At 36.7% G+C, this 26,633-nt stretch overlaps 1 protein-coding gene across 12 annotated transcripts in view; it reads right to left on the reverse strand.

Annotated features, from left to right (window-relative positions):
* The window catches only part of DGKB (diacylglycerol kinase beta), a 776,793-nt gene that overhangs the window by 397,591 nt on the left and 352,569 nt on the right, over positions 1–26,633 (reverse strand). For all 12 annotated transcript variants that reach the window (XM_053897058.1, XM_019443494.2, XM_053897059.1 and 9 more), the window contains 2 exons: positions 26,396–26,485; positions 13,113–13,273 (listed from right to left, as the gene is read on the reverse strand). In XM_053897058.1, the coding sequence (XP_053753033.1) occupies positions 13,113–13,273; positions 26,396–26,485 (251 nt within the window). The remainder of the gene's footprint in view (positions 1–13,112; positions 13,274–26,395; positions 26,486–26,633) is intronic.

Below are 26,633 nucleotides of genomic sequence, written 5' to 3' on the forward strand. Positions count from 1 at the left end.
CAAAAATAAATAAACGTTAAAAAATTTTTTTTTAAATAAATGTTGCTAAGAAAGTAGATTTTAAAAGTCCATCTCACAAGAAAAAGAAAAAAATAATCTATATTTATGGTACAGTTGTTAACCAGACTTATTGTGGTGATCATTTCCCAATGTATACAAATATGAATCACTTAGTTGTACATCTGAAACTAATATAAAGCCATAGGTCAATTATACCTCAATAAAAAAAAAGAAGCAAAGAACAACATATGAAATAAAAGAATTTGTCATGGTCTGGTACAGGGAACTCCATACAGATGACTTCATTCTGCAAAGTGCACGAAATAATGTAGTCCAAAAGGAAAAGTATTTCCCATTCAGCAGTGAAACAAAGATACTAAGTCACTTTCCATCATAGTATCTGCATCTTTTCCTTCATAACACTTACCACTACTGAAAATTCACACATTTTTGTCTCACTCCCTATGAAAACGGCAACTAAATGAGAACTAAAGTTTTGCCTGTCCTAGTGTCCTATACTGATTTCCATTATATCATCCAATGTTTAGAATTGTGTCCAGAACATAATAGCTGCTCACATAAACAAAATTAAATCACTGCACAAATTAATGAAAGGAAAAGACATGAGAATGTACAAAAGTAAAAGAGATCAACAGAACAGGAACTAAAGTTTAGTAAAGTCTAACTACTTAAAATGTGATCTAACCAAATCAAACCACATCAAATCTCCAACACTATTAAATTCTTTAAAAGGCAGGGCTATGAAGCAGGTTAAAAGTGACTATTTGAATGTGAATTTAAGTATCATGGTGGTATGTTTAAAAACATTTAAATACATTTGAATAATCCTGTGAAATTTTAAAGATTACCCATTGTTCCACAATATTTTTGAATTATATTAAGAAGATAAAGTTTCATTTCCCTTTCCATACCTCCACACTCCAGAGGTTAATATTGTGAACATATATATACTCTTTCATAAGTTCTTAGACCTAGAGCTATATAAAACCATTCATATTTTATCACCATCATCATTCCCAATATTTGTTACGCACCAGTGCTACATGTTGCTTTAAGAGCTTCTTAAGAAAGTTTCTATATTATCCCCATTCACAAAATAATAGAAGAAACAGTGCTTATTTATGGGCAATTTGCTTTTGCGATTGAACATTATAATTTTGGGACCTCTTTTCCTGTTGTGTATCACTTAAAAACTGATAGACTTGTAGGCTGCTCACAATTTTATGTCATTAAACATAACCAATGCAGCTTAGGCTTCTCTATTATTTATTTCTGTAAAATGGATTCTAAGAAATGGGATTGATGGGTCAAAAGTTATTCACATTAAAAATTTTTTTAAGAGCGTTTATTTTGAGAGAGACAGAGACAGTGATAGTGGTGAGGTGCAGAGACAGAGGGAGAGAGAGAATCTCAAGCCAGCTTCTGGCTGCCAGTGCAGAGCCAGATGTGGAGCTTGAACTCATGAAACCGTGAGATCATGATCTGAGCTTAACTGAGCCACCCAGACATCCCAAAAGTTATTCACATTTAAAATTTTAACAAATGAAATCAAATTATTCTCCAAAAGACTATTTAAATTTAAAGATCACACAATTACAAATGTCCTTATTTTTGTGCATACTTACTGACCTTAGACAGATATTATCAATCTTGGTGAGTTTGAATAGTCTGAAAGACAAAATATGATATCTACTGCATAATGCTGCATTTCCTTGTAAACTAACAGTATTTGGAATCTTTTCATCTGGTTATTGATTATAATTCTTATAGTCTTAGTCCATTTTCCTATTAGATGCTTATTTTTATTAAGAATTACTATTTTTGTTTATTAACCCCACATTTATTACTTGTGCTGAAATTATTTTTGACTTTTAACTGTTAATGAACTTTAACATTAAAAAAAAATTTATTTTAACATTTACCTGTTTTTGAGAGACCAAGAGAGACAGCACGAACAGGGGAAGGGTAGAGAGAGAAGGAGACACAGAATCTGAAGCAGGCTCCAGGCTCTGATCTGAACATGCTGTTAGCACAGAGACAAACGTGAGGCTCAAACCCACGAACTGTGAGATCATGACATGAACCAAAGTCAGATGCTTAACCAACTGAGCCACCCAGGCGCCCCTTAACATTTTTTTTAATAAAAGGTTATGAAAAGTAATTGTAATTTCCTTTCACTTGACGGACTCTAAGTTTCCTGTTTGCCTGAGACAGGTTTCTCCTATCCTAAGCAATATACTTGCATATTTTCTTCTAATATATTTTTAATCTATTACATCAATTTGCATTTTAAATCTATTTGATGTATATTTCACAAGGATCTGAATGGGAATATAAATTTATTTTCATTCAAATTAGTAACCAATTCTGTAACTTAATTTACTATGCATTTCAATCTTACCCAATTATCTGAAAATTCAACACTAAACAAATATTAAATCCCCTGCAATGGAGTAATGTAATTATTTTGGTCTAATTTTATATTCCATTCTATTCATCTGTTTTTGTGCTACCATATTTTAGTTACAGTAACTTAGTAGTATTTTCTACATAGCAAGGAAATTGACCATTATAGGACATTATTTTTAAAAATTATAAAAGAGAATATTTCCAATTATAAATTACCATTTATCAAAATAACTACTAGATCTTATAAGAATTCTCAGTAGCAATAGACTAAAGGTATAAAATAATTTGAGGACACTTGATTTCTTAATAATATTAAATAGTCCCATGTAGGAACATGAAATGACTTATTATTAAGGTCCTATTTCATAACTTTGTATAAAATTAGTTTTCTCCATATAGGCTGGATATCTTTCTCATATTTAAAATTTTTTTTAATATTTATTTATTTTTGAGAGAAAGAGAAAGCTTAAGAAGGGGAGGAACAGAGAAAGAGGGAGACACAGAATCCGAGTGGTCTCCACGCTCTGAGCTGTCAGCACAGAGCTCGACGCGGGGCTGGAACTCCAAACTTTGAGATCATGACCTGAGCTGAAGTCGGATGCTTAACCGACTGAGCCACCCAGGTGCCCCTGGGTATCTTTCGTATTAAATGTAAACTTTGGTATTTTATCGTTTTCTGATACTGTTAATTAAATTATATATATTAATATATTAACTGGTAATTTCATAAAGGAAAGCTAGATGGTCATTTTTTATACATTTATCTAGTATTTGGCACCTTATATTCATTTACTGTTTAGCTTATGCAAAATTTACTACAGGTCATGATATAACTTTCAAATAATGTTGTCTCTTACTGAAATTTTCAATATTTATGACTTACTTAAATTTGTTACCATTATATTACCTTACTTTTCTAAAAGTATTAAGTAGTGATAGAAAAATCCCTGTATTCTTCCTAATATTTTGAATGCTTTTAATATGCCATTATTAATATGATATTAACTATGCATTTGTAGAAAAGGTTTTACATATTTTCAATAGTTTTTAATTTTGAAAAATGGCAAACCTTTTTTTTTTTCTTTTTAATGTTTGTTTATTTTTGAACTAGAGAGAGCTTGAGCAGGGAAGGGACAGAGAGACAGAGACAGAGACAGAGAGAGAGAGAGAGAGAGAGAGAGAGAGTCAGAAGATCTGAAATGGGTTCTGCATGGACAGCAGAGAGCCCCATGTGGGGCTCAGGTAATGGCCTGAGCCAAAGTCAGAGCCTTAAGGGACTGAGACACCCAGGTGCCCAAACCTGTTTGTTTGTTTGTTTGTTTTTTTAATCATTACACTAATATTTACCACTATGGCTTTCTTAAAACTTTACCTGGTCAACAGATTTTAGTCCTTAAATATAATACTTAAATTTATTTGCTAATTATATTGTTTGAAACTGTAGCATTTATATTCCTATGTGTATTTTCTTTTTGGGGTCGTTCATGAGGTAATGATATTGACATTTGCAAGCTATGCAAAATGAATGGGAAAACATTCCATTTTAATCTATATTCTGAAATAACTTCTAATATATAAGAATTATTTGTGCTGTGAAAGACCATCTTACATGACACCATAACTACCAAACTAGTTTTCTCACTACATGCTATTTTTTCATCTTTGTTATATGCTTAGAGCAGTGGTTCTCAAAGCATGATCCTAGAAAAGCCATACTGGAATCACCTGGAAACTTGTTAGAACCATAAATTTGGGTGCCCCATCTCAGACCTAATGAAAGAGAAAGGATATAAGGATCATCAAACTGGAGTTCAACATGCCCTTCAGGTGATTATAATATATACTTAAATTTGAGAACTACTGGCTTAGATTTACTACTCCCTCCTCTTAAGCAAATTTCAGCTACTTATTTTAGAATGCAAAATATTCCGTTTCTTCCATATGATAAAGTTTAATGACATAAACATGCAAACCACATACTTTTGTAATTAAATATTTTCCATAGCTGTAGTTATAGCCTTAAACTAATTATGCTGCATATTTAATTTCTGTTAATGTATATATACATATATACACATATGTATAATATATATAATATATAATATAAATAATATTATATAATATATATAATATATTATATATATACATATATTATATAATATATATAATATATTATATATATATATATATACATATATTATATATATATATATTCTTGGAGAGGAACATCACCAAGATGGCAGAATAAGAGTTTTCGGCTATAATCCCCCTCAAAGAGCCATAAAAGTGACCACTCACAGATCACATTACCTTTGTGGGAGTCAGAGGGTCCAGCGAAGCTCTGGCACACCACTGGAGCAAAAGATCCGACAACAGATGCAAGGTGGAGGGCAAGAACACTCTCACTTCACCTGCGACGCCCCTTCCAAAGGTGGCGCAGCTCACTGACAAAGGCAATGACCCTCAGCTGGAGATTTCTCTCACGGAAGACCCTGAGTGTTGTTGAGTGCCCATCTTCCTAAACTTTGCTACTTTGCTGCACACTGCCGGACAGAACACTTCTTTTTTTTTTTTTTTTTTTTTTTTTTTTTGCCTCACCCAGAATACTGAGGGCATCAGCACAGCTGAGTGGTAAGGAGAGGCTGGGAGCAGGCAGCAGACGCGAGGACTCACGGCCAAAAAGGTTTCGAACTCAACAGAGGATGATGGAACCTTCAAACCACGAACTGCATCAGGCCTGCCCACAGCACCTTGTTAAAACCCCACTGCCCCACGGCCACCCGCCCTGCCTAGACTACCCCCACATCCCCGACCGAGAACAGGCCCCAGAGCGCGCCCCGCCCCGGAGCGCACCCTTGTGAGTGGGAGGGCAAGCTTGGCCGCCTGCTTCTGAGCATGTGCAGACTGCCGGGTCAACTCTGCAGGATTGCAGGCAGGCCGGGAAACTTCAGCTTTCCCGAGCACTGCTCTGGAGAAAACACACTGGAGCCTCTCAACACCCACCCAGGCTTTGAGGATCGAGAGAAATCATCCATTCTTAAAAATTTACCCCTCCCCCCATGTCCCTGTCCCAAGATATGGGGAAGAGGTGCATCTACAGAAAAGCTCTGGGACAGTTTCAGACTCCCTAACTGAGCTGACTGAAGCCAGTGAGTAGGGAGTTGGAGTTGAATGCTTCTTCAAGTGCAGTCTGTGGATTTGAAAGCAGCGCTGTTATCTGGTTCCAGTGATCTGGGAGTGGTCCTGCCTGCTCAAGACCCTTAGCAGTGATCTGGGAGTGGTCCTGCCTGCTCAGAAACCCACAGGGGTCATGCTCATCCCATCCGTGCTCCCACCAGCAAGCTTGCCATCATCCCTCCGACTGCGGATACTGAAGCAGTCCGGTAATTCACCTCCAGCGCTGATCAGCCACTACTTTTTAGTAAACCTGCTCGTTTGTATTGCCACATTATGAGCTTTACACTTACCAAGAATCATTTTTGTTGTTTCCAACACTGTTTATACCAATTTTAGTTTTTATTATAATTACTAATTTAATGTCATACTATATAAAATAAAAATATGATTACAGACAAAATTTTTTTTTATATCGAAACGAAGATCTGATATAAATGCAATGCTGAAACTGCTATAGAATTATATCTTTTTTGCTATAGAATTACCTATAAGGAAAATCATTATAGAAGGTTTAAGGATTGTAAAAATCTAGAAGGGTTTTATACTCAGATTGCATCCTAAGTGTCTTTTGAGTTTTTATTCCACTTAACAGAAACTGCAAATGGAAATCATTAGATGGTTTATTACGGAATGTGATTTACACAAGACTGACTTTGTAGAACCTCAGATCCACATTCGAACAAATGGTATTAGATGGGCCTATAAGGGAAGATTGACCAATTCTATTGTATTTATAAGTTAGGTTAAACTATTCAAAATTCTGTGTATCATTTTTATGACACTTCATCTTTCGGTTAATATGTAGCTGTCACTCCTGGCAGAAGCACTCCTGTTGCACATATTGGACTACTTGACTTCCTGATTATAAGCATTCAATCATTTCATGGCCCCTCTTGAAAGGCAAACACCACACCTGGCTTCCAAGATTCTTCAAGATATGGAAGTGGCAACATGGCAAAAGCCTTTTTTTTTTTTTTTTGCCATATGTCTCCACCTTCTCTATGTTCCAAGCTCATGGACTGGAACATATCAAATGTTTTCTAACCTCAATTTCTTTACATAGAGTTACACCTGCTTGCCCTGCTCTGTCCATCTCTTTAGTGACCAGTCCATTTTTGTACTCCTCAGATCTTTGCTTAAATACATCTTCTTTTCTAGGCTTTCCCTGACCATCAGATCTAAAATTCCTTATTCTAGCTCATGATAACTTTAGTTTCCGTTCATTGAATTTATAACAATTTCCAAAAAATTTTGTACTTGTGGATTTGTTTTTTAATGATTCTACCATTAAACTCTAAGCTCTGATAATGACTTGATCTGTTTAACTCGTTCCTAGAACACTAAGGCCTGGCCAAAAATGAGGGGGACTTAGTTTTGTTTGTTTATTAAACAAATGGATGAAGAATCAACTATGAGGACAAAATCAATGGCATATGTGAATCTGGTGGTATGGAAAGTTTTCTTCCTGCGATTATCGAGATTATCTATAGTTATTTTCAAGTGTAAAGTAAGAGTGAAAGGTGACACATACCAGTTGTTTTTCATTAATTTCTATATCTGTGCCTCTAATGTGATTGTTCAGCTTTTCATGACAATTCTCTCGCCTTACTATAATGTACGCTTAGTGATCACATAGATTCCTTCTATCTTGTTCACTGCCATTCCTCAAACAGTATCTGGCACACAGTAAGTGCTATATAATTATGCTTTTATTGAAGGACCACCACTGGACAACAATATCTATTTTTAGAGTTAATTATGATTTCAGGATTATTTCCAGTTGTTCTGGCTAAAATTGAAAAGCATTACGCAGAAGGAATTAGCAGAAATGGGCTGGTTATTTACCCATTTCCCTTTTCTTCCTGCACAGAAAGAATTCCTTCTGCAGCTTCCTTAAAATTAGGTGCAGCAAATGATTCAGATAGGGACAGTGGTTTTGAGTGAAACATTTTCCAAGCCTGGCCCATAAAAGCCCTCCTTTCAAAAGTCCTCTATTTTCTTGAGCCTGGGCCACTGAGTGACCAAGTGGACTAGAACCTCTCTCCAAATGTTAACCCATGCTGTCTGCTAGGTGACGGAACTGATTTTTTTTTTTTAAATGTTTATTTATCTTTGAGAGACAGAGAGAGACAGAGCATGAGTGGGGGAGGAGCAGAGAGAGAGGCACAGGATCCAAAGCAGGCTCCAGACTCTGAGCTGTCAGCACAGAGCCCGATGCGGGGCTCAAACCCACAAACCGTGAGGTCCTGACCTAAGCCGAAGTTGGACACCTAACCAACTGAGCCACCCAGGCATGCCAAGGGAAGAACTAATTCTTAGTTGTTGTCAGACCACTGTTATTCTGGGGTTGTTTGTGCCAGTACTCAACCCACTCTGACTAATACAAGGGGTATTCCACAGTGCATATGAAGATGATATTTATATATTTCTGACCATCACAGGTTTTTCTAAAAGTTTGAAGCAAGTTCTACATAAAGTATAAAACGCTTATGGCCAGCCAATGAAGGGCAATACGTGAAATCCTGAAAACTCTACTGATAATACAGTCAAACTTTGAGATCTCCTTGTAACTAGGAGGCATAAAGTTCTAAGAGATAGTTTCCAGTACAAATTGTATGCCATCTTCATGCGTCCCATGCTGGTGATATCAAAAAGCTGAAATCCCCGCCCCCCATCCTTTCAATATTCCAACTGGTCTGCTTCTTATATATTCAGGAATAGCTTGAGATAGATCATTCATTTCATTTTATTGTTTTTTGGATCCACTGAGACAGGAGAATACAAATTGCTAAGTAGAAGGTGGCCTTGCTGAGGGACAGCCAAAGCTTGAACTCTGCTCTGATTCCGATCCTGAGTGTTGAGCCTTTGGCTTGCTGGGGCAGAAGCAAATATTTCAGGGAGGGATTTTCTCCTTTCTTCCTACCCCGCCTTCCCATGTTTTACTCACTGAAAGAGGCTCCAAGTCAAACGGACAAAGACCCTTCTAAAGTGACCTCACTCAAAATCCACCTTGTTTAGTTAGTTCTGTTCTACTTCAAAAGCACAAATATATTTGATATATTCTTTTATTAGGTCCTAAACTTGGCATTTCAAATTTAGTACTTAAATACATCTAGCAATTACCTATGTAATGTGAGGTAGACTTCTAACAAAATTTTCTTTCCTTAGGAAGCTAATTTTTGAACATTAAGTGATTTGCAATCTGAACTATACAATCTGTCATTTCGCCAATGAGTCTTTGTGCCATGTCTATACTGAGTGTCATTATATGTCCCTCTACCTTTCTGATTCATCCATCTTTTCATTTCACAGCACCATTCTATTATCATTTCCAGGCCACTTGCAGTATGTCTAATTTGGTCAAACAGTTCTCCATCTTTTCTTTGTATTGAAATTGACTTACTTTGGGATATATAGTTTAAAATAGGTTTTTCGAATTTGTCATAAATCCAGCGCTAATCTTCATTAGTTACAGATAAATGTATAAATTAATTTGCATATTATATTAAGCTATCTCATCTAAGAATAGGAAATGTCTCTGTTCTTTTTTTTTTTTTAAGTTTTTTTTAATTTATTTTTGAGACAGAGTGAGACAGAGCATGAACGGGGGAGGGTCAGAGAGAGAGGGAGACACAGAATCGGAAGCAGGCTCCAGGCTCTGAGCCATCAGCCGAGAGCCCGACGCGGGGCTGGAACTCACGGACCGCGAGATCGTGACCTGAGCCGAAGTCGGACGCTTAACCGACTGAGCCACCCAGGCGCCCCGAAATGTCTCTGTTCTGATCCCTCATGTCTTTGTAGAGAGTTTTAATATTTTCTATACATAGGTCTTGTATATACTTTATTAATTATTAGATGTTTTCTGTTTTTTTACTGCTGTTTTTGTAAATTCATTGATTATTACTGATATAATGGAGTATTAGTGAATATATATATTAGAGAGAGAGAAAAAAAAGATGAGTGGGGGAGAGGGGCAGGAGGAGAGAGAGAGAGAGTGAGAGACAGTGAGAGAGAGAGAGGGAAGAGAGAGAGAGAGAGAGAGAGAGAGAGAGAGAGAGAGAATATCTTAAACAGGCTCCACTCAGCAGGGGGCCTGGCACAGGCCTACAACCTACAACCCTGGGATCATGACCTGAGCCAAAATCAACAGTTGGATGCTCAACCGACTAAGCCACGCAGACAGCTTATACTTTGAATATTTAAGTTGGTTTTCAGTTTGGCAACTTTGCTACTTTCCCATATTTAGTTCTAATATATTTTCAATTGGGATATTACATTTTGTGTTTATGGATTTTTTTATTTGTTTGTTTTTCTGGTCTTTTTCATTCTACATTGTTTATTTGTAATTCTCTCCACTGTAATTTTATAAAATCAGTTTTGCAATAGAACTGATTAATTCTTTTCAATTATCCAGTATTTTGTTGTGCCAGCATTCTACATATATATTTTTCCTGTTGTTGTTAATCTTTGCTATATTTCCCATCTTATTTTTATTAGTTTCCTTTCTCATTTCTTTGGGTTTTAGCTATTTCTCCTTTCCCAGCACCTTGAGTTTTGTATTTAATATGTCTGTTTCTGGATACCAGGGTTTCTCAACCTCAGCACTACTGACATTTTGAGCTATGTAATTCTTTCTTGTGTGTCTGGGGGCTTGTTTTGTGCACTGGGAGTGCTTAGCAGCATTCCTAGCCTCTACCCACTAGCTGCCAATAGCCATCCCCTCTCATTCATGACAATCAAATGTGTGTGCAAACATTGCCAAGTGTCTCCTGTGGTGGGAAAAAATTATATGCTTTTGAGGGCCACTGGAAACTGACCAAAAGCATATAAAAACTGAGAAGTGTTTATCCAAGAAAAACTACTTAAGCTCAGATAAGAGCAGTGGCAATCGGTCATGATTCAGCTTTGGAATACTCCCTTATCCTCCAGCTCCATCAGTGTTCTACTTCTAAAGTGTGAGCAAGCCATGAAAGCAAGCAACTTTACTGGCAGGGGAACTGATTGGATTTGGAGTGGAAGATAGAAAAACTCCATGACCCAGAGAGTTATCTAAAACAAGAGTAATCTCAGTAGCAAGTGGGTAAGGAAGGCCAGTGTCCCAGCTGGCTTGAGTTTGCAAAACTGATTAAGGCAAACAACTAAGGAGCCAGCTAACAGGAAATTCAACAGGAGACCTGAGGAATGAGATAGCCATAATGGGCCTTGATTGGCTGTCTGAAAGGCTATATGCACGTGCAAGGCTGCAAACATGTTCAGAAAAGACCAAAAAGAGCCCTAGTTGACTATACATCCTTGACTAGTGAGAATTTTTATGCATGGGCAAAAGAGACAGAAGTAGGGATGGCAGATATTAAAAGCTGAAGTAGGATTAAAAATTGCCTGAAGTGTATGTGTGTTCCTCAGCGAACACACAGATCCAATGGCAAAGGGGTGAAGATTTATTGCCACAAACTTACTGAGCACAAACTCTGATCAATCATGCTGACACAGAGGTGATCTCCAGGAAGCCAGGATTAAAATAAACACAAGAATTAAAAAGAGAAAACAAAACAAAACTGAGTCATCAGCAGCCATATACCATACACCGCAGGAGAGAAATGCTCCGCATGGTAAGTGTGGGCAAGTCACTAAACAAACACAGGAACAACTATAACCACTGTGAGCAGATCCAAATCCAAACTTACTACAATAAATTGTATATAATATCCAGTTACCAGCAAAAAATTAGAAGACATGCAGAGGAAGAGCAAAATGTGGCACATGTTTTGGGAAAAATAGTCTTGGATGTGGTCAAGATGTTATTAAATTCTCTGATGAGCACCAGATATTGAACTTAGCAGAAAATGACTTCACAACAGCTATTTTAAACATGTCAAAGGAACTAAAGTAAACTATATTTAAAGAATAAAGGAAAGCATAACAACAATGACTCTTCAAATAAAAAATATCAATTAGAAATGGAGAAATTATAAAAGGAGAAGCAAATGGAAATTCTGGAGTTAAAAACTACATTAACCAAAACAAACAAAAAATACACTTAAGGAACTCAAGAGAATGGCATTATTCATAACATCCAAAGAATCAAAACAATCTAAATGCCTCTCAACTGGTGAATGACTAAACAATATGTGGCATGCCCACACAATGGGATACTACTCAGCAATAAAATGGAATACAGTATTCATGCAGTTCATATGGGTGAACTTCAAAGATATTGTGTGAAGTGAAACAAGCCAGATGCAAAGGACTACATATTGTACGATTTCTTTTATATGAAATATCTATATACAGAAAAATTAGTTGTTTAGAGTTAGGGGAAGAAGCCAGAATTGACTACAAATGGGCATGAAGCTTCTTGTTTAGGTAATGAAAATCTTGTAAAATTGGATGAATTTAGTAAAATCATAGTTCACTTAAAATGTGTGAATTAGGTTGTGTGTAAGTTACATGCCCATAAAACTGTTAAAAACATTATTATGCATACTTCATATCAAATATAAGTAGGACTTTTTGGATCAGATGCATTACACTTTTGTTGCAAATAATAATAGTGTAATAGTATTATTAATGATTGTATATTTACCTTTCATTATGTACCATTGTTTGAGGCTCTTTAAATGTATAATGACATTATTTGTAACAATGAGAGTACAGATAAATAAATAGATACTCAGAAAAAATATCGCTAAAGGAACCTTGCTCAGGTAGCTTAACTTCCTAAATTCACAGATTCAATCAATGAATTCTATAATCTACGAGAGCAGTGTGTGTGGGTGCTTGTGTGTGTGTGTGTGTGTGTGTGTGTGTGTGTGTGTGTGCAGGCACATGAGACAGTATGTAGCATGACATGAGATTAATATTAAACAGTGTATGTTAAATGAAATGTAATGTACATAATATATCTTAAGAATTAATAATTACCAAGTAACATACATGTATGTATAAAATCACTATTAAAAATATTAATTCCTTAGGGATTAGAATTACAATGATATTTTACTTTCCATCTAAGATTTTTCAAGAAATTAGGTAAAAAGTTAGCCTTTTGACGTTTTAACCACTTGAGAATGATAGTAGCATTTTTCTTAGACTTCAGACCTAAGCGTAAAAACCTAATAGGTTATAATATTTTGATACATATCTCAAAGTAAGATAAAATTTGATGCATCATCTTCACATTTTAACTGTGGAGCTTCAGTCTATATTCAAAAACATAACTATCTTACAAACCATTCTACCCTTTATTTTAGTAACCCAAATAGTCAAATCAACTGGGGAAAAAAAAAAGTTTCTTTCCTTTGTTTAACACATGAAAAATTTATCTATTGCTGATTCTTTGACTTTGAATAAATTCGTAAGTTTTATTATAGCCCATTAAAAGAGGTGTTTTGCTGACACAGAGATAAAATAAATTATTTATAATCAGTAAATCTTCACAGTGTAAGAGTTTATACACAGTGATTATTCCAGACTGGTAAAAAAGAACATTTAACGCAAAATCTTACCACGCCAATGGAAAAGTAATTATTGATGATACTGTAAGGCACTGGGTCTCCCTTCTCATCTTTGTCATTAGGTATGACTTCAAACTTCCACCTGTCCAACATGATTTCTGTGCTGTTTTCAATGTCTTTTAGGATTTTCATCAGATTCTCACCTTCATAACCTAATGAAACAAAAATTATCTTGAGAAAAAAAAAATAACCAAATAACAAAAGCTGTGTTTATGTGTGTCTGAGTGTGTGCATGTGGATACATCACTCTAAAGCTAAACAATGCATTTTAAAGCAAAGTCTAATACAAGATGAAGAATTAACTGTAATCGTTCAGCTCATAAAAATATTTTACCTTTAGCTTTAATTTGCAACTCACATTCCTCTCCTAGGGTGCCAATTCTCAGTATAGTCCAAGAACAAATGAATATCTCCACTGCTTATCCCCTCAAACCTATATCATTGAATTCAGAATGAAATTAATGCCTGCTTTAACTCTCTTTCAGACAGGCAACAGCCTTGACCCAGTTGCTGAAGTAAAAATCCTGGATGCAATTTTAGACTTGACCCTTTACAATCCTCCTTTATCTTCACACTTTGCTCTCTACTGATATGGAACAACTTTCAGTTTAAGTAGAAGAAGGTCCTTCTCTTTCTCATTTTGTGCACTATATTGCCTTATTCTATATACCCAGAGTACCCTTTTCTTTTGGTTGCCTTGCTTCTGCTTCCTTTGCAGGTTTTATATTTGATAGCGCTTCTTTCCAGAGGCCACCCTCCCAAAATAAATGGCTTCTATACAGTGCCACAGCACACAGCTCTCCAAACTAGTGGCACCTTAGAACCACTACATTGCATTATAGTTATTTGCATTGTTCTCACTGCAAGTGTCCTTTACCAGGGCTTCCCGGGAGCAGATGCTCAACAAGTCTTGTTTTAATGAGTCTACTGCAGATAGTCAACATGGCGTGAAACTACAATTATTGCTTACTATGATATTTTCTCTTAAATGTATTTGTATCTATATAACCTTATAGTTCAGACATCCTAATCCCGGTTGTGTAATTTAATATTTGCTGTTAACCTCCCTAAATAGCGTCCTCCTCCTAAGTAAAAACTTAGATTTATTGTGAGAATTAAATGAGAAAATGCATACAAGGTCTTAGTATATGAGGCATAAGAACAGGAATTTCTCAACTGTATAATACTACTAATGATAATAGAATTAGAAATATTGTATTAAGTTAAATGATATCTCCCTCTCTAACTCTGCACACACATACACACACACATTCTTGAGAGTATATTTTGAATTGAAACAAGATTTTCATAGATTTTCTGTGTCCAACTTTGGTCTATATTTTAATAATGTATTCATTGAACAAGTAACTGCCTGAGGCTATGAGGCCTGATCAGAGGTGTTCGTACATATAACATTGGAATTAATTGGATTAAAAGAAAGAAGAATAGGCACTGTAATATGCCAATATTCTTTAAAAATAAATAAGTGTAATTATGGTGTATTTGTTGAATTAACTATTAGAAGGTAAGACAGACAGAAACTAGGAATGCCTATTTCAGCACCTACCATTACATTTTTCTTACACAGGTAAAATAATTATGTACTAATTAATACATACAGCAAAGAGTACAACAAACAATGATTAGACACATAGAAACATTAGAAGTATCACATATTATTTTCATAGATGTTACATCATATTTTTGCAGTAAAATTCAAAAACTTTGAATATATATAATAATTTGCATGCAATTGTACTCAGACATTTGGCAGGCTCCCACAATGTGCAGATTATAATAAGAGCCAACTATCTCTGGTTAGTCTTCCTCACGATGGGGACTTTAAGGAATATTCCGAAGCAGCTGCAAAAACTCCTTTTGTTCCGGGGAACTTCCCTATCTTCTCTGGCCCAACATGGACTGCCCATTTCTGCTTGTTGGTGAAAAAAAAAAAAAAAAAAATCCACATCTGCTCATCTAGTCAAGCTGACTGGTTTTAGGACCAGGAGACCTCTTTTTGTCTGCCCTCTGGGCTTTTATCTGCCTCTGGACTTCTTACCAAAGCTCATCCCTTCAGCCTTGCCCTCCCTCTGCCTGTTTCCGCACCACCTTGGGTGCCGCCTAGAAACTGGTTCCTATACCATCCCCAGGGCCTCAGGCACCACCGGCTCCTCCTCCCACCCTCTGGTCAAGGGGCAGCAAGTAGCCACTCACTTCAGATTTCCCCTCAGGTGCCCCAGGGAAAAAGTAACAATGGGGAACAAATTAATTGACTTTTAAGTAGGCACAGATGGAACATATTTGGTATTTAAACAAATTTAAGTTTGTTGGTTTCATTAAGATACGCACATCTTTAGGGTCATCAGCATTATATATATAAAAATTTGTCTACTTAGGTTTACTAAAGGTCAAATAAGCTCATGCTATCTCTGTTGCAATTTGTTTCAAAATGTTCTTGGGTGATTGTTAAGATGGCTTTCAGGGTCTTTGATACCCTGAACCTTTGAAGTTTTGCTTGGATGATAAACTGGGTTAAATTCACTGGACATTTAGGACTTTTCTAAATCAGGTGGAATGCTAAAGCAGTGCTAACTAAACATAGGTTTATGCTTTTTACTTTTTTTTTTTATTGTTTATTTATTTTTGAGAGAGAGAGAGCATGAGCAGGGAGCATCCGAGAGAGAGGGAGACACAGATTCTGGTGCAGGCTCCCAGCTCTGAGCTGTCAGTACAGACGTGGGGCTCAAAGCCACAAACCGCCAGATCATTGACCTGAGCCAAAGTCAGACATCCAATCAAATGAGCCACCCAGGTGCCCCTATGCTTTTGACTTATAGCAGAAAAACTAACGATATTTGGGTCTGTTGGAAAACATGCTTTGTGCCTAATTGATTCATAAGTTTCCCATCTAAGGAATTCTGATGTAACAATTCACAATTGGTTACTGCTTAGCTTTCACTGGAGACTAAGGTTTCTAACCATTAAAATTCTGCTTAATGTAGTTAACACTGGTACAAATAAGGAAATAAGGAAGCAAGGAAATAAGTAAAAGCAAATATGTTTGTAGAAAAGTAGATGTTTAAGTTATAAGGAAAGGAAATACATTTTTGTTGACAGTAAAAAAAAAAAAAAAAAAAAAAAAAAAAAGGAATTTTGTCCTAAACAAGACTGGTAGTTTGAAGAGAAATGGCTTGGGACAAAATCTGAATGCAAAGGAAAATTGTAGAAGGTTCGTGCAGGGAAATCTTTGGAAAGGAATTTTATGTGTGGTCAGGGAGACTAAGATTAAAATGAACAGATTTTAAAAGTACCCTGGTATAAGATTAAAATTCCCCCTCCTTTGAGCCAAAGACTGGGAAAATGGTGGCAATACCCTCGTTGCTGGCCTCCAAATACTCTACATTTGTGTTTCTGCAAGGCAGATGAATATGGCCTGTGCCATATGAGGGATGGATGGATGGCTATGATATATAGAGGGTTTTTATTGAGATACATGGGAGCCATTTTGCTACACTTAACCCAGTGTCTGCCAATGTGCAACAACCTCGATATTGTAAAATGGATACCCACATGGCTGGAATGTATTTATGTGGGCAATGCTGGAAAAGGCAGGGGAATAGACCTCAATTTTGACGCTTTTAGCCCCCCTTAATGGCCAATTTTATCCTTACAAAAAAGGTTTTTCACCAGCCTTTTGACATGTATTTGTAAAGAGGAACAGTTTTTATTATGATCAATACATAAATTACTGTACAGCCAAAAATAAAATTAGCACATCCTCTACATCCAGGGAAGTCTTGCTTAGTCACAGCTGATACCCCCAAAGTCCCACAGGTGGGAAATGGAGGGGTGTGAGGAATCAGGAAGACAAGGTCGTTCTTGGAGGTAGGGTCAAGTGCGGGTAAAAGCGACTACTGCCAGCACCTCACAAGACTGACAGGGCTTTTGGCTGCCAGTTGCATAGCCAGGCTAAGTACAGTGGTTAGGAGATAAGGTTTCTTCTGGCCAGAAATAGGAAATTGAGATAAGGGATGCCTATTCCTCCTTTTTCCTATAGAAATTGGAATTCTATAGGCAATTGGTAATTCCCCAACCAAGGCCAATCCTCCTTTTGGATGCATTATCACAAATTGGGATAATTTTGATCCACATACCCTGAAAGAAAAGCGACTCGTTTTCTTTTGCACCAAGTCTTGGCCCCAGTACAAATTAGAGGAGGAAAACAGGTCACCAGAGGAAAATACCAATTATGATACTATCCTCCAATTGGACTGTTTTACAAATGTGAGGAGGAATTGAGGAGAAGTCCCCTATGTTCAGTGTTTTGAGGGCCTTAAGAGAGAATTGAGTTATGTACAAGGTCCATTCTGGCCTGTTGGCAATGCTTTCCAAGAGTTCATAAGAACCTTTGCCTGTACCCAAAGCAGACCTAGAAAAGGAGAAAGGGAAGTCTTCCATCTCAGCCTCTTCCTCCTCAGGTCCTCGATCTGTACATTCAGACTTAAAAACATACACTTCTGCTCCCTTCTGCCCATGTTATCCAGGCCCTCCCCATAATGCAACAGGCATATTTCCCCTACAAGAAGCTCAAGTGCTGGAAGGGAGGACACAAGGAGGCACCACTGTGATAAGATTACAAGTACTTTTTTCATTACAAGATTTAAGACAGATAAAAGGAGACCTAGGTAAATTTTCTGATGATCCAGATAGACATATAGGGGCTTTTTAGAATATTCTGGAAAGATATAATGCTTTTGCTGATTCAGACTCTTAATGAGACAGAGAAACATAGGGTTCTGGCAGCAGCTGAGAGATATGGGGACTCATAAAGCAACTCATTAATTATCATGGGACTAGAGGTCCTATAGGGAACCAGAAAGGACCCAGGCAGTCCTGCTCCAAGATCCTAATTGGGACTATGACCATCTCATTGAGGAATGGATGGCCTTTGTTTTTGGAAAAATTAATGAGGTCCCAAGTTAAACCTTTAAATTATGCTAAATTAGCCACTATTACACAAAAACAGGATGAAAACCTGGTGGCCTTCCTGGAAAGGTTGAGGTTAAATATATGGGTATCTCCCTGACACCCCCCAAAGCTGCGAGGATCCTAAAGGACAAATTTGTCACTCAACCAGCCCCAGATATTGGGAGAAAGATGCAAAAAGTTGGCTGTTGGCCTGGAAGGGACCCTGGAGGAGTTCTTTGGAGCTGTCAAATGGGTACATTACAACTGAGATGATGAGGAGAGTAAGGAACAGAAAAGGAGGCTTAAGAAAAAATCTGAGGCCTTGGTTGTGGCTTTCCACACTATGTCAGACTGGATTTCCCTAGGTCCGGAACCAAGTGCCATTTACTTGTCCATTCGGGGCACTGGGAGTCTGAATGCCTTCAGGGACCCTTGTCTATGAGGGCTTGGATAACCAATGTCCCTGAAAGGGAGTGATATAGTCCAAGGCTCTTTAAAATGGCTCCACAAAACCAACTAGCTATCGTAAACCCAAAGCCTCTGGTAACTCTGGATATACAAGGTAAACCAGTTGATTTCCTTCCTGACACTGGAACCATCTTTTCTGTCCTCCTTTCCACTCCCGGCCAACTATCTGAACACTGCATAATGATTAGAGGCATCTCTGAAAAATTTTTCTCTCAGCTACCAGGGTGCATATGGGAGACTTGATTTTTTCATATTCTATTTTTTTTAATGTTTATTTATTTTGAAGGAGAGAGAGTGTGTGAGCAGGGGAAAGGCAGAGAGAGAGGGAGACAGAATCTGAAGTGGGCTCCAGGCTCTGAGCTGTCAGTACAGAGCCTGATGCAGGGCTCGAACTCACAAATTGTGAGATCATGACCTGAGCTGAAGTTGGACACCCAACTAACTGAGCCACGCAGGCATCCTTAATTTTTTCATATTCTTTTTTGATAATGCCAGAGAGCTCCACTCCCTTGCTAGAAAGAGATATTATGACCAAATTAGGGACTATAGTGCTACTAGCTCCAGGATAGATACACAATTGCCTAAACTAACAGCAATCTGGATATCAAAGAACAATCTTTCCTTGAGGTAAATTTAAATACCCCTCATGGAGTTGTTCCTATGGAAACTGGATAGCCAGAAGAAGATCTGAGGATTGAGAACCATAAACTAGTTCAGGTACTTAATTATTCTAACTAATGATATCACAGGATCCAAATAAGTATGGAGGAGGGAAGAAAACTACAGTCAAATTGGTTTAAAAAAATGACCAGACATGTGAGGAATTTCTTGGATGGCTACAATAGGTCTTTCCTTCCTATGGTTAGGCCTCCTCCTTAAGAGGCATTGCATTTTGCCAAGAAGCATAAAATACCTAGGAATAAATCTAACCAAAGATGTAAAAGATCTGTATGCTGAAAACTATAGAAAGCTTATGAAGGTAATTGAAGAAGATATAAAGAAATGGAAAGACATTCCCTGCTCATGGATTGGAAGAATAAATATTGTCAAAATGTCAATACTACCCAAAGCTATCTACACATTCAATGCAATCCCAATCAAAATTGCACCAGCATTCTTCTCGAAACTAGAACAAGCAATTCTAAAATTCATATGGAACCACAAAAGGCCCCGAATAGCCAAAGTAATTTTGAAGAAGAAGACCAAAGCAGGAGGCATCACAATCCCAGACTTTAGCCTCTACTACAAAGCTGTCATCATCAAGACAGCATGGTATTGGCACAAAAACAGACCCATAGACCAATGGCATAGAATAGAAACCCCAGAACTAGACCCACAAACGTATGGCCAACTAATCTTTGACAAAGCAGGAAAGAACATCCAATGGAAAAAAGACAGTCTCTTTAACAAATGGTGCTGGGAGAACTGGACAGCAACATGCAGAAGATTGAAACTAGACCACTTTCTCACACCATTCACAAAAATAAACTCAAAATGGATAAAGGGCCTGAATGTGAGACAGGACACCATCAAAACCCTAGAGGAGAAAGCAGGAAAAGACCTCTCTGACCTCAGCTGTAGCAATCTCTTACTCGACACATCCCCAAAGGCAAGGGAATTAAAAGCAAAAATGAATTACTGGGACCTTATGAAGATTAAACGCTTCTGCACAGCAAAGGAAACAACCAACAAAACTAAAAGGCAACCAACGGAATGGGAAAAGATATTTGCAAATGACATACTGGACAAAGGGCTAGTATCCAAAATCTATAAAGAGCTCACCAAACTCCGCACCCGAGAAACAAATAACCCAGTGAAGAAATGGGCAGAAAACTTGAATAGACACTTCTCTAAAGAAGACATCTGGATGGCCAACAGGCACATGAAAAGATGCTCAACGTCGCTCCTTGTCAGGGAAATACAAATCAAAACCACACTCAGATATCACCTCACGCCAGTCAGAGTGGCCAAAATGAACAAATCAGGAGACTATAGATGCTGGAGAGGATGTGGAGAAATGGGAACCCTCTTGCACTGTTGGTGGGAATGCAAACTGGCTCAGCCACTCTGGAAAACAGTGTGGAGGTTCCTCAGAAAATTAAAAATAGACCTACCCTATGACCCAGCAATAGCACTGCTAGGAATTTACCCAAGGAATACAGGAGTACTGATGCATAGGAGCACTTGTACCCCAATGTTTATAGCAGCACTCTCAACAATAGCCAAAGTATGGAAAGAGCCTAAATGTCCATCAGCTGATGAATGGATAAGGAAATTGTGGTTTATATACACAATGGAGTACTACATGGCAATGAGAAAGAACGAAACATGGCCCTTTGTAGCAACATAGATGGAACTGGAGAGTGTGATGTAAGTGAAATAAGCCATACAGAGAAAGACAGATACCATATGTTTTCACTCTTATGTGGATCCTGAGAAACTTAACAGAAACCCATGGGGGAGGGGAAGGAAAAAAAAAAAAAAAGAGGTTAGAGTGGGAGAGAGCCAAAGCATAAGAGACTCTTAAAAACTGAGAACTGAGGGTTGATGGGGGGTGGGAGGGAGGGGAGGGTGGGGGATGGGTATTGAGGAGGGCACCTTTTGGGATGAGCACTGGGTGTTGTATGGAAACCAATTTGACAATAAATTTCATATATTGAAAAAAAATAAAAAAAATAAAAGGGAGTATAGTCAAATCCTGATACACACACACACACACACACACACACACACACACACACACAAAAGAGGCATTGCATTTTGGAATATTAATGCTTGTTGGCCTAACATTCTCTTTGTATGTCATTTGTAGAAGTTGTTGCACATGCCAGAAAATAAGACATCCAAGAAAATTTTGCTAGTCCAGATTTTCCAAACACCTGCCCACTATATCAGACCATGGATCGACCTCTAAACTTGCCCTGACTAATGTTCTCCTGTCATTGCCCCTGCTCAGCAGGAAGCAGTTAAGATCAGGCTTTGTCCCAGTTCCTAATGGCAGTTAGGAATCATGTGTTCAGAGGGTGGGAATATGATAGGAAAAGGATAGGATTCAGGAGGCAGAGGGAAAGATTAGGACCTGAGGTCCCTGAGTGGGAAAAAACACATATTTTTGTAACAAGGCTGGGAGGGTCTGACCATAGCAAACCCCCTCAGGCTTAAGGTCTCTCTTTTGAATACAACAGACACCACCTACTCCCCCTTAAGTTCCCCTTAGGAATTTGACAAAAGACCTGACAGACTTGAACACAAAACCTATGACCCACAAGGAGTGGTGTGGCCTTAGACTACCCCTCATACAATGGAAGTGAACTAATCAGGAATGGACCCAGCACCTAGAGTTATCCAGCCAGTAAGGTAGAACCTGAGAAGGAACAAGGGGGAAGGGGAGGGAGGGCTAATCAGAACCTTATAAAACAAAGCCCTTTGCCTATAGTCACTTTCGAGTGTCCCCTCTCTGTAAAAAGATCTTTCATACTATTCTTCCTTTCTCATCTTATACTCTAAAAAAGTTTTGTCTGCTGCTAAAAAAAAATATTTAAACTTACATAAATTTCATATTTTTAATAGTTCTGCCCTCATTCTTAATGTTGAATGTCTCCTAAATTTTTAATTTCTTATAAAGATAATAAATATTATCCCGCAAATGAATTTTATATATTTTCACAGTTGAACTGAATAAAAAAGTTAAGTATCTTCACCTATTGTGCAAATTCTACTCATTTGAAAATAAATATGATGGTTTTCAGGCGTAAATCAATTTACATATACTAATGTAATATAGTATGGTACAATATAGCATGGAAGTATAGTACAATATATATAATAGAAATATATAATATAATATAATATAATATAATATAATATAATATAATATATAATATATTTTGTATTACATATATTCAGCAGATACATGGATAAATAATAATGCTTTAAATAAAATATTAAGCTTGTCCTCAGCTACATCTCAGGTTAACAGCAGCATGGTTCAATATAATGCTAGAAAAATGTAGGAAGAGCAACTGACCAGGAGAGAACAAAGTAGAAATGGATTTAGTGAAATTTAACTATTAGAGCTAGATTCTAGTAGTGTTGTTCACCTTAAAATCTTTACCATTGGTTATTTTCTCAAAGTTTTTATGGATAAGTATGAAAAAGTCTAATGCCAATCAACCTTCTAGCCAAATAAAAATGGAAAGAGATAGGCAGTAAATCTATTTTGAGAATCACAACATCTGCAGTTGAGAGCTAATTTTCAAAGGTGAAGAATTCCAAATTGTAGTCCCCAATTTAACAAGTGTCTACACCCTACTTGTTTCTGTTTATCTATGAACAAGCTTGTTAAATAATGATGTGTAACTATAAACAGGATTCCAAAACTCAAGAAGGTCATACTTTTTTTTTAAAAAATACTTATCAAAATCACTAAATATATAAGTAAAAGCCTATTTCTAGAAAAGAATGATGTTATTTTGCTTCCATTATTTTGATTTAAAACGTATAATCCCTCTAGGCTAAGAAACAAAATAAAAACATAATTAATATTTATTTTCCATTTAATGATGCAATGTTATGACCAAATGTATCTGAAAAGCCACAGGGGTGACTGGGGGGCTGTTGGTTGTCTGACTTTTGATTTTGGCTGAGATCATGATCCCACGGTCATGGAATCGAGCCCCGCATCAGACTCTAGGCTGACAGCACTGAACCAGTTTGAGATTCTCTCTCTCCTTCACACTCTGTCCCTCACACTTTCTGTCTCTCTCTCAAAATAAATAAATAAAACTTTTTTAAATTAAAAAAAAAATAGTCATAGAAATTTTTATAAAGGAAAGTCACATAAAGGAAAGCAATAACATATATTTGTAAGTGTGTGTCCCGTCTAAAACTCTCTTATCCCCTCACTCTCATGAAACATTTTCCCTGCCATAATCTTAAATTTTTGTTAGACTAATTATTGCCAGAAAAACTGCAAAGAGAATGTAAACTAAGTATTTTCAAATACCTAGGACCTCCTACATTCTTCCAGTGTTACATTTTCCCAAATATATTCTTATCAAACAATAAGCTTAAAGTCAACATATTACAGGGACCAAAAGTTAACCAATAATTAACCAAGTGATTATTTTCTTTCCCAAATGCTAAGCATGATGATAATTACTACAACTACCTAAAGTACTCAGAACAAACATTAGGCAAACAATTTGATAGCTTGGTATCAGAACCCACAAGGCAGACACTACCATTTTTTCAAATCTGATGAGGAATCGGCAGTATGCAGTTGTTAAGCAACTTACTTGCTCGAAGTTAGCTACACACCTGGTGAGAAATAATCACACTTCAGAGCATGTTGCTTTACCAAATGGTATCTCTATTCTCCTAATCACTCCACTTAGGCATCTTGCTGTTTCCCTTAATACCTTGCCTTCCACAAAGCTCCTATGCACTCCACCGGCAGGTTCTATCAGTCCTTCCCTGAAAACACAACTCCAGTTTGTCTACTTGTCTTCATTTGCTTTATCATCACCCTGGCCCAGTCCTTTTATTCTGTAATTATGAAAACAAGTACAAGTACTTATACTTATAGTACAAGTTCTTATTTGGAAAATAAGGCTTTATCATTTGGAAATAATGCTTTATCATCACCCTGGCCCAGTCCTTTTATTCTCTAATTATGAAAACAAGTACAAGTACTTGTACTTATAGTACAAGTTCTTATTTGGAAAACTGTGATTGTCTACATTTTCACAATTTCTTCTTAAGTTTATGTTATAACCCTCAATTAACCTATTTTTGAAAACATAAATGTCATTGTGTTACGCTGCTTTTGAAACTCTTTCCAAGTTTCACTTTGTGCTTCAAATTCAATCTAATAAAATTCTTAACAAGACCACCAAGCCCCAGCATTATTTTGGCTCTTGATTATCTCTCCAATCTCCCCCACTCCATTGCTATCCACTATCTCTCGACTGATTCAAGAGTCACATCAGCCTTCCTTCAGCCCTTACAGTTTAGGAGGCTAATTCTCCTTCCCTATATTTTAAATCCAGTTTAAATGTTACTTCCTCAGAGAGGTGTTCCTGACCGTCTAGCTGGATACTTTCCCCCCATTATTCTCTAAATATGTTTGAGTCTTTCAGAGCTTTGACATATACTCCATATATTCCATATCTACAATTCATGTGTCTTTGACCACTGATAATAATACTTAAAATTGTTTCATAAGAAAATCATTAGAAAATGTTCCAAATGTAACTTCTATTTGATTTTGAGATTGAAGGCATTTATAAGTTTGGAATCTAAACAAAATCATTAATTTTCAAACATCAAAAATATTTTTTGAAAGAATACACAAGAAGCCACATGTGTGATTCTCTTCCTTTTAATCAATATGCATGTGTAAGTGCTGGCAAACACTAGCATCTTATAAGTAATGGTTCATTCTATCTGTCTGTTGGTCTGCAGATTCTATGAGATTTAACTCAGTGTTTCATGATATCCTTTTACTAAATTATATCCCTAATGAAACTTACAAACATATAATATACCGAGTTTTTAACTTAGTCTCCAATTCTGACATATACATATACATATACATATACATATACATATACATATACATATACACATACATAATATACACATGACTTAGAGTTTACCAGTAGGCCAAATACTCACAGAACAATTGTTCTCAAATTTTTATTGTAAATCAGAGTCACTTATGGAGTTTGTTTAAAAAGAAAATCATCTGCCTAGGTCACCCCCAGAGATTTCCATTCAGCATATTTGGGGTGAGGTCAGGCCACTGTATTTTTAACAAGCTACACAAGGGCTTTTTGATTCACATTGTTTTAGCAGACACTTTTTAAACTTTTCTAAGTGAATTTAGAAGATAAAATTAGGTTTAAATTCTGGCTTTTTTTTTAGCAAAATCTGGTTTTATTTTCTTTCTCATCTTCAGGTAAGTAGAGCCTATTAATGATACTTCAAATTATTTTAAGACCTTTTGAAATATTCCCCCCTTATCCTATTTCATACACAATATTCCACTTTGAATTCCTTGAGTGTATCAAGTCCCTTTCTCCTTCTGGGTCTCTGAAATTGAGATTCTTTCTTGCCTATAAAGTCTACCCTCAGTTCTATATGGCTGCCATTATCCACCAATTAGGGTTCTCCCTATGTTATCTTTTCATTTCCTCCATGAGGCCTTTTGTTCTGTTGGTTATAGGTGTGCTTGTTAGTAGGAAGTCTCAAAATTTACATATGACTTTACATGCTGCTGGAATTCAAGGCCCCTTTGAAGGTAGATCTTGTTTTCTATTACTAACGTTGTATCCCAAGTACAGAACACACTGCCTGGTATAAAGCGGGTCTCAAAAAGTAAGTATTACTTAATGTATTCATTCCTGGACAAATCATTCATTAGCCTTTCAATTTTTTTTCCTTTGTTTGTGATTTTGCTACACAACTCAGAGATCAAAAATCTGAACATTACTTTAAAGTTAACCCATGCTTATCTCATTTCTTAAGTTAGAAACCCCAAACCAATCAGGCTTAGAAACTTGCCATGCCCCATAAAGTCTATAATTGGTATCATATTAAAGCCCAGCACTCACAGTCTAGTGATTGGTCCATTATTTGTTCCCTTACCCTAAATTATTGTTCAAAACTAGATACTGTGTCTCTCATAGCAATTATATTTACTAACTTCACATGGCAGTTATCACATATAAAAAATGATGGGCTTAGGTGTTTTTGTTTTTGTTTTTTTTGAGGGGGGGGATGTTCTACACTGTATTTCTGTTTTTTAAGATTTTCACTATTGTGTTATGTTTTACCTCCTCCCCATCGCAGGCATCTTGCTAAGTCATTGCCGGTCCCAAGAGGCAGAATAGCAACTGGAGGATGCTTGACAACATTAGCCTTTTCTGTGGAATAGAAAAATTAAGATAAAATAAAATTTTCATCACAGATGGAAAAACAGTAAATAAGACAGCTTGGCATGAGGCTTCCCACTAGGTACTTACAAGCAGGAAAAGTGATGTTTTATAGCTATATACAATTATAAATTAAGAT

Source organism: Panthera pardus, unplaced genomic scaffold, assembly GCF_024362965.1.
Source record: "Panthera pardus isolate Hobbes unplaced genomic scaffold, ASM2436296v1 HiC_scaffold_8, whole genome shotgun sequence".
Taxonomy (NCBI): Eukaryota; Metazoa; Chordata; class Mammalia; order Carnivora; family Felidae; genus Panthera; species Panthera pardus.